At 34.4% G+C, this 9,073-nt stretch overlaps 1 protein-coding gene across 2 annotated transcripts; it reads left to right on the forward strand.

The window, feature by feature from the left end:
* Positions 1-5,309: 5,309 nt before the first annotated feature.
* Positions 5,310-8,809, forward strand: LOC121744418 (sphingolipid delta(4)-desaturase DES1-like). Of its 2 annotated transcripts, none has more exons than XM_042137939.1 (2): positions 5,310-7,452; positions 7,747-8,809. In XM_042137939.1, the coding sequence occupies exons 1-2, from the start codon at positions 7,276-7,278 to the stop codon at positions 8,578-8,580; spliced, it is 1,011 nt and encodes a 336-aa protein (XP_041993873.1). In that variant the 5' UTR covers positions 5,310-7,275; the 3' UTR covers positions 8,581-8,809. The 2 variants fall into 2 exon arrangements, with proteins under 2 accessions (XP_041993873.1, XP_041993874.1); XM_042137940.1 differs by having other exon boundaries at positions 7,771-8,809.
* The last annotated feature ends 264 nt before the right edge of the window (positions 8,810-9,073 follow it).

Here is a 9,073-nt window from a genome sequence, read left to right on the forward strand (position 1 = left end):
ATTTTGCCATTTTTTATGATTTTTTTCTTGCGCCGATTGCAGCTTGTGTTGTATTATTACTACTGTTTTTGCCTTAATCAAGCTTGTTTATTTTATCATCGCTGTGCTGAAATAATCCATGTGTATTGCACAATTAGCAAAGATGAGTGAGAGCTGAGTATTTATACATGTAAAACTATTTTCCAGTTAACTCCAATAACTGTATAGTTGGGAAAAAATGTCTACCAAATTTTTTATTCTTATTTTATTTAACACATGAAATAACACTCTTTCTATAATTGTCATATTCTGTTCCGGCATAAATTTTTGTAATAAAATGTGAATTGGAAAATTATTAGAACACATTATATATTTTTTTATATTAATTTTTAATAAACTATATCATAATCATAGTCGCCTGATTTCATTTGGGGACACGGGATTGTAACATTGAGTTGCTTACACAATGCATTATTGGAAATGTGTTCGTGAACTCTGTGTAGTTACCATCAAATCCTTATCTAAGATTATGTTTATCAGCAACCAATCAATCCAACTCAATTTACTATTTTTAATATTTAATAAGTTTTTTCTCTTCTACATCATCAATATTTAATTAGCACATTGAAAACAGATACTCTATCCTATACAATTCTGCATTAGATGATGTTTCAGAGCTTCTTCTGGAGATAAGTCCCTTCTGACTATCAATATATTAAGAGTAGATGTTTTCAACTTCTTTCCAAAATATCGCATTCCCTTCCGCGCGTGACCCTCATTTCACGTAGTATTGCAGTGAAACCATAATGAATTCAATATGACTGTGTTGCTACTTCTTTGCCTTTTCTTTTAGCATTAGTATTGGCCGTATCTCTTAATATACGTTGAGTTTTCACAACTTTCTTCTTTGCCTCCCTCCTCACTAGTCATCGACCTTTTTGAGCTTCCATGACTTTCTTCATATCTGGCTACAAACGAGCTGAACCGGTGCTCTTCAATATTAGTTACCACCTGGGATTCTGTTGCATCACTTTTTCAAAAACTTTATGGTGAGTAAAATTACTCTTACCATACAATTGTTGAGCGGCTTTCTCAATGTCTTTTTAGATTAATTACCACGCTTTTGAAATAGTGTACACTCACTTCCAAGTTCATCATTGACTTTCAAATTTTTCAAGTTGATTTTGGATTTCAACTAATAAATGGTGCTTTTGATTTGAAAGGTTATATCCCATGATTGAATATCTATTATGTATGTTTAGTAAGATTTAATCTTATAACTTAATTCTAGATAGATTATCATATGATAATGAGGCATAACAAGGCAATGATACCTAAGTGACTTTAGTCTTAATTAGTTATAGTTATTCTCTATATAAATTTAATGTTTTCCAAAAATGCACCCAAGATAAAGAGACAAAATTAATTTTTTTTTTAAACACAATCGAACCCAAACCAAAATTTTACTTTGATGATCTACCAGAAATTTTATTATTGGCTAACAAATTCTTAAACACCAGCTTTTGATTCCACATATATAAAGCAAATCAACACTTATTAATATTAGTTGCGACAATTTGATTTAATTAAATAGTTTATTTAGGAATATGCAAACAAATAGTAGTATCTAAATTCTAAGTTCTATAATCAATGCATTTTTATTGTAAGTTGTAACCCTCGACTTTATTAATTAAATACCAACTTTATAATGCGTATAATAAACAACACCAACTAACCTCTTTATAATAAAGTGCATCTGCAATGCCTGTATAGATCTATATTCTATACCTGCAAAATTCTGCTTGTCGGAAACATGCTACATCTGAACATGGCCATTTGTAATATATTAATTCTGATTATTTCTTTTATGTGTATATTTGTGGACATGAGAGAAGTTAAATTTCTTAACCTCTTGCTAATAAAGAAAGTATTCGCTAGTTGATGTCTTTAAAAATGAGTTTTTTTTATAACATTTATGAGAATCTGATTAATCAAATCTAAACCAAAGCCAAAATAATGGCTATACGTACTTGTAGATATACGAACCATGTCTTATGGAGTACCTTATTACAAAGACATAAATCGAGGATTCACGTGTGAAATTAACGTGCAACGGAATCCAAGATCAAATCATGACCCCTTTCTTGAGTTCAAAGAATATGGTCATATTTTGTTTTCAATCAATTCTATTTATTGGACATAAAGAAAGAGCATTAACGAAACTTTAACATGTTAAATGCCTGCGGAATTATTGACAACTGGATTTGTGGACTCGAATCTCTTTACTCCACTATCTTGTTTATGTACATTAATATTTTAGAAAGCAAAATTTTGATATGTTAATTGATTAAAATAAGATATTACGGAGTATAAAGGAGCAAGCTTTATCTATAAGATTCGAGATCTTTGTTTTACTTCTGGATTTCATACCAAGTGCACTAATGTAATCATTCTGTGAATTTTTAATGTGGTGTAATAGTATTTACTTATAAAATATAAATATCCTATTCTCTCCTAAAAGTGGGATATAAGGAACACAACTATTTACTGTATCCATTTGGACAATAGTCAATAAGTACTGCCTTCGTCACAGTTGAGTGGGGGCAAAATTTTTAGATAAGCATATTATTTTAAAAAGTCGAAGAGAAGAATAAAACAGAAATGAAAGAGAAAGTAAAATAGATAGTCTAATAAATTATAAGATTGATTCAAAATGTTTTGTCTTTCGCCAGAAAAGAAAATGACAATATTCAGTTGGGACATAAAAAAAATAATACAATTCAATTTAATTGGGATAGAAGAAGTACTAATACTAAAAGGTACTCCCTCCACAATATGAGTTATATTTGATTTGACCACAAATTTTAAGAAATGTAAAGAAAAGTGGGTTGAATAAGTTAGTAGAAATGCGAGTCTCACTTATATATATTAATTTTATAATAGAATGTGAGTAAAATAAGTTGGTAAAATATGAAGTCTATTTATCATTTATGAAAAAAGTGAAATATAATTTTTATTGTGGGGACGAGGGAGTAAAAACTATCTCCATATGATAGTGTGGTATGAGTTGCTCAATAGTTCATCGTTTGACCATGTACCACTCAAACAACATAAACTAAAAAAATTTAGAAGTATTTCAAAATCGAGTTAAACGTAGAGTAATTTACTAATTTACGTGTAAACTGTTGGAATCGTGCTTGGTCAAACGTTTTGACTAATAATAAATGTTACAAGACATTTAATTTTATGAAATTAAATGCAATAGCGTCGATCTACGTTCCGAGTAGTTGACCGCAGCATATTCATTTTCTCAAATCCGATTCCCGGTGAGTGAGAAATAATATATTAAAGCTAGTCATTATAAAGCTAGAAATGAGCTATGAGAAAAACTAAGGGATTAATTAACTAAGTGTTAATTATCTCACATCGGGGATGATAAACTTCTTTGATGAAGTATTTAATAAGATGAATTATTATGTGTAATAATTATCGTGGAACAAGATGGGTGACAGAGTCCACACGCGCGCGCCGCCGCCGCCGCGCACCGGGCGCCGTGTGCCTTGGCAATTGGTCTTTGGAGCTGGTCGTTGAGCGTGGTTTAAGCCCTGCTTGTTCTTTTTAGACCACCTCAAACTCCACGCTATCCCCGCTGGACCCCGACGCATAACGGGAGACAAAAGGTCCCCGCTTGACCCTGACGCATAACGGGAGACAAAAGGTCCCCGATGGACCCCGACGGACCATGGTGTATCCCGTCGCGTAGTGTGTCCAGATGCATCGTGTCTTTTCAGCTCCCGACGGCTAGTGCACTAGTCAGTAACCCCCGGCGGTTACAGTGTATGGCCTTGATGACAGACATTATGTCTGTTGACTCCAGCAACCCCTGCGGGTGGACTTGGCCTATAAATAGGCATGCATCCATTGCATTCAACACAACAAACTCAAGCATTCTTGCATACACGCTCTCTCCCTCTCTGCATAATCTTCCCGTCGAAGCTCGGCCCCCGCCTTACTCCCGTTCGCCGGAGCTCCGCTGCTAGCGGTGCTGCTACTTCAGAGATGAAGTCGTTTTATCTTTGGGGACGACACGCCAAACCGAGAGCACTACCGGGGCGTATCTCGTCTTGCGGAAAAAGGACTTCTCGACTCGGCTTACCGCTTTCCACAAGTTTTTCCGTGTAATTTCTTTTCAGTTGTTTCCGTATAATTTTCTCTTTGTTTTACCGTGTAATTTTCGTCCGGCAAGTTTGTATCTCAACATTTTTCAACATAAACAAAACTTATAAATTATGTACTCACAATTAACTCTATTGTCACATCGTCATAAAGTTATGTGAACATTTTATTTTTCTTTTTTGGTAAAGTATAGTCCATGTGATTAGAAATACTATCTTCAGGTACCTTACGTAGTAATTTGATAGTAGTAGATAGAATGACCTTTTTGAAATGGACAAAAAAGTATAATACTACTCCATGTGATGTGTGAACGGCTGAGTAGTCAAGATTGGGTCTTGCTATTTGAATCCCTACCTTTCCCAAGAGAAAAATAGACTAGTCCTCCATTCAAGTCATGCTTCAAAATCATGGACTAATTTTATTTTCATTATTTATTTTATCATATTTTCACTTAATAAATACTCCCTCCGTCCCGTGCTACTCGCACGTTTGCTTTTCGGCTCGTCACAAAGTCCTTACACTATTTATAATTTAAGTTAGAATTAATGCATTTAATTAATATGTTAGTTTAAGTTAAGAGCTCTTTTATTAAGTGATGTCTCATTACACCTAAAATTCTTTTTTAATTACACAAAAAAATCTATCCCAAATTTACGGCCTAAAATGAAAAGTGCGAGTAGCATGAGACGGAGGGAGTATTATTTTCTTAAATTGTGTGTCAACAAGAATCCCGTAATCATTTAGGTAGGGAGAGCCACGCATGAAAAGTACTAGTATACGATAAGTGAAGACAATACACAATAACAAACGAATTGGATGAAGTGGTAGCATAAATTCATAGTACTTATTATAATGAATATTAGTAATAATTTTAGCTATACATAAGTTTTTGATAAGCAGATGAGAGCATGTAGCCCACTGACATGCTCAACAATCCAGCAAGGTCCTCGTGTCTACTTTCAAGAGTGGCGACAAATACATTAATAAAGTATTGGGAAAATCCCACGTGATGTAAGTGCAAGTCAAGAAAGGCATGTCATTAAATAATCCCAATAGCCATCTAATTATTGCCACTCAACTACTATCATATGTTCCCATTGAAGAAAGTGGGTAAATACAAGACAAATGGAAGGGCATTTTGGGAATAGGGAGTTATATATAAGAGAGGGGATAGATGGAGTTGAGGTCATTCCTTCATTCATTCACCACCCACCAGTCCACACCCAAAAAACAAGTCTACTGAACTCTGATTCATTTCGATTGGAATAGAGAGATGGAAGGAGGACGCAGAGAGATGATGAATCTGAATATGAGTAGGCGGGGATCGGAGTATGGTCGGCCGATCCCGAAAAGAGGGCAGGTGAAGGCGGCGATTGTGTCCGGCTTGGCTCACTCCTTGTCTTCTATCTTTTCTTTGAATTCTCGATCTCACTCCTGATTCTCCACATCACCAAATTTTGCCCTTTTTTTTGGATTTTTCCTTGTGTTTTACAGTTTTTGCCTTAATCAAGATTTTGTATTTTGACATCGTCTGTATTCAAATTTTGATGTTAATTAGGATAAGTAGTATACAATTTAAATTTAAATTTAATATGTGAGCTGAACTACTCCCTCCATTCAAGTCACATATTTTCTATTTTTGGATACACCCATTTCCTAATTAAAATGATAATCATTATCTCTACTCTATTCTCTCTTTAATCAATTTACAAAATAAAACTCCTTAATTTTGGGTGGTGCTCAAAAGGAAATGGTCCATTTAGAGAGCAGACAGATGCGTATTTTGTTAGAAGAGAAGGAATAGAAGAAGTTACAGTTACTCGAAGCATAGATATATGTTAGCTGGGGGAGAATATCTTACAGACTTAAATTGGGCTTCATGCATCTTTTGTAAGCCCGTTATATCCTTTTTTTTAAACCCCAAAATTATTCTCAAGGCTATTAGTCCATTATTGGAGTTTGTGACATTTGATACTATTAATCAGTAAAATTCACTAATTAATTAACATAATAATTAAATAAAGTAGTTGACGTTATACTTCAAATAAAATTTTAATTGATATTATAATAATAATATAAGAAGATGATCCATGATTAAGATTTGCTTAATCTAGAACATAATAACAACAACAATAATAATAAGAATTCACAATTTTAATACTGTAGTTGTATTCAAATTACCTTAATAAGTTAATAATTGATAGAATAACAATAACAATAATAAATACCATAAACAATAAAATTATTACTATTACATCGATAAGTATTTAACTATTTATTGTTATCATTATAATAACATATAATCCATAATTTTAAATTACATTAAGATATAAATACTCCAAAACATGATAGTAATAATAAAGATGACGACGGCGACAACAACAAAACTAACAATATCAATATTAATTTTTATTTTTATTTTATCATAATGTCAGATTATTTCACCAGTGAGATTATTTCATGGCAATATTATAACTCAAACTCATATTTTGATAATATGTTTGTAGTTTTGATGCCAAATCAATAATTATAAATCTAAATCAGTCTGACACATTCTTTGTAAAATGAAAAACAAAGGGATTAGAAATTTAGAATAGTATACTAATGTATATAGAGGTAATAGTACAAAATGTACAATACAGAATCAATGAGAGTGGAAATCATGTGTTCATATATTAGCTACTGACTTAATTTTATAACCTCTAAATGTTTGACTTAAAAATATCTCTATTTCACTTGGTGTGCCCTTTCGCTCTAATTTTATACAGTAAGTTAACTCAAATTGAGTAAGTTTATTAGAATACTGAAAATCAACCAACATTTAATTTTCAAAATCTAAAATAATTATCTCAAATATTGGCAATTAATATAATTAGCATATGCAATGCACGGTGTAGCGCGCACAGAATTGAAAGTTGAATGAAATAACCCAAATCCTCCTGGATATTCGATTGGATTTTGGATTCCACCATTTCTATCGCGAAAACGTGCCCACATTTATTCAAAAAAAATGTAAATGAATCAAAATACAATCCCCTTTAACGAAACAATAAGAATTAAGAAATATTTTCCCGGAAAATCAAACAACGCCAAGAGGTGTGGAGAGAGTCCGAAGCAGCAATGGGGCACCAATGGAAACACAATGGAGAAGAAGAAGAAAAAGAAGAAGGAGTAATGGCTTCTGACTTTTTCTGGTCTTACACAGACGAGCCTCATGCCTCCCGCAGAAAACTCATCCTTTCCCAATACCCTCAAATCAGACATCTTTTTGGCCCTGACCCCTTTGCTTCTCTCCAGGTTTGTTTTCACTTTTCATTCTTATTAATGGGATTTTTGTTTGTAATTTAAATTATGATATTGGTAAATTACGTTTCCAAGATTGGATTTTTATTTTCTGTTTTTAATATGCTGCATTGTATGTTTGGAGGGTTTTAGTTGTTTAGGCTTCAAAAGCTTCATGTTTTGTTGAATCTGAAGGCATTTTTTTTTGCAATGGCCATGTTTATTTGGTGAATTTTTGTTATGATGAAGACCTTCTGTGTATTGTGATTTTGGAGAATTCATTCTGAGAGAATTATTGCTGATTTTCAGATTGCTGCGGTTGTATTGATTCAGATATGGACTGCAGCTTTCCTGAGCAATGCATCATGGTTGAGGATACTAATTGTAGCCTACTTCTTTGGCTCCTTTCTCAACAACAATCTCTTCTTGGCCATCCATGAGCTCAGCCACAACTTAGCCTTCTCCACTCCAGTTTACAACCGGTGGCTTGGCATATTTGCTAACCTCCCCATTGGGGTGCCAATGTCTGTCACCTTCCAAAAGTATCACCTCGAGCACCATCGCTATCAAGGCGTGGACGGGGTTGACATGGACATCCCCAGTAGGGCCGAGGCCTTTCTTGTTAGAAACGCCTTCACCAAATCAATTTGGGTGATAATGCAGCTATTCTTTTACGCTCTCCGCCCTCTGTTTCTCAAACCAAAGCCTCCGGGGCTGTGGGAGTTTGTCAACTTGATTGTGCAGGCAGGGCTTGATGTTGGTATGGTGTATCTGTGGGGGTGGAAGGCATTGGGTTATTTGATGCTCTCTACATTTGTTGGAGGTGGGATGCACCCTATGGCTGGCCACTTCATCTCTGAACACTATGTTTTCAACCCGAGTCAAGAGACCTATTCGTATTATGGCCCTTTGAATCTGATGACATGGAACGTGGGGTACCATAACGAGCACCATGACTTCCCAAGGATTCCCGGGAACAAGCTGCACAAGTTGAAGGAGATTGCACCCGAGTATTATGAGAGCTTGGATTCGTATATGTCTTGGAGTCAGGTGATCTACATGTACATTATGGATAGGACGGTTGGGCCTTTTAGCCGGATGAAGAGAAGCCTGTCAGTGAAGAGTAACAGCAAAGCTGAATAGGTTTAGGTCTGAGTTTGAGTGTTTTTTGAAACAGTGCTGATGCTTGATGGTAAAGTAGAGATGGCAGTTTCTGTTTTAGCTCTCATTCTTTTGGAGGATTAGTGTTTTAGATGGTGATGAGGTGGCTTCATTTTCTGGAAAAGAGAATTCTTTGTTTAGCTTTCTTGTCATTTTTGTTTAGACAGAATGAATGTGATGAGAATACATAATTAAACACTGCATTTTTTCAGATGGGCTGCAGAGGCTATTGTTTTTCTCAATGTTGAATACATATAAACAATAATCAAGAAACAGAAAGACAACAAAATATGAGGAGTTGCTACAATGGGATGGTAAATATGGTGGCTTTGAAAATGAAAAGGCAATAAACAAATTTAGCAACAAGCAATGGATCCATTCATGATTTCTAGACCTGCAGAGATTATTAAACATTTCAGGTCAGTGCTGATCTGCAAACCAAGACAAGAATGATCATAAATGGGGTTTGTTTGGT

This window comes from Salvia splendens, chromosome 8, assembly GCF_004379255.2.
Source record: "Salvia splendens isolate huo1 chromosome 8, SspV2, whole genome shotgun sequence".
Classification (NCBI taxonomy): Eukaryota; Viridiplantae; Streptophyta; class Magnoliopsida; order Lamiales; family Lamiaceae; genus Salvia; species Salvia splendens.

Coding starts and splice junctions, on each gene's coding strand:
- LOC121744418 (XM_042137939.1), top strand. CDS start 7,276: ATGGGGCACCAATGGAAACACAATGGAGAAGAAGAAGAAAAAGAAGAA. Junction 7,453..7,746: donor ACCCCTTTGCTTCTCTCCAG/GTTTGTTTTCAC, acceptor GCTGATTTTCAG/ATTGCTGCGGTTGTATTGAT.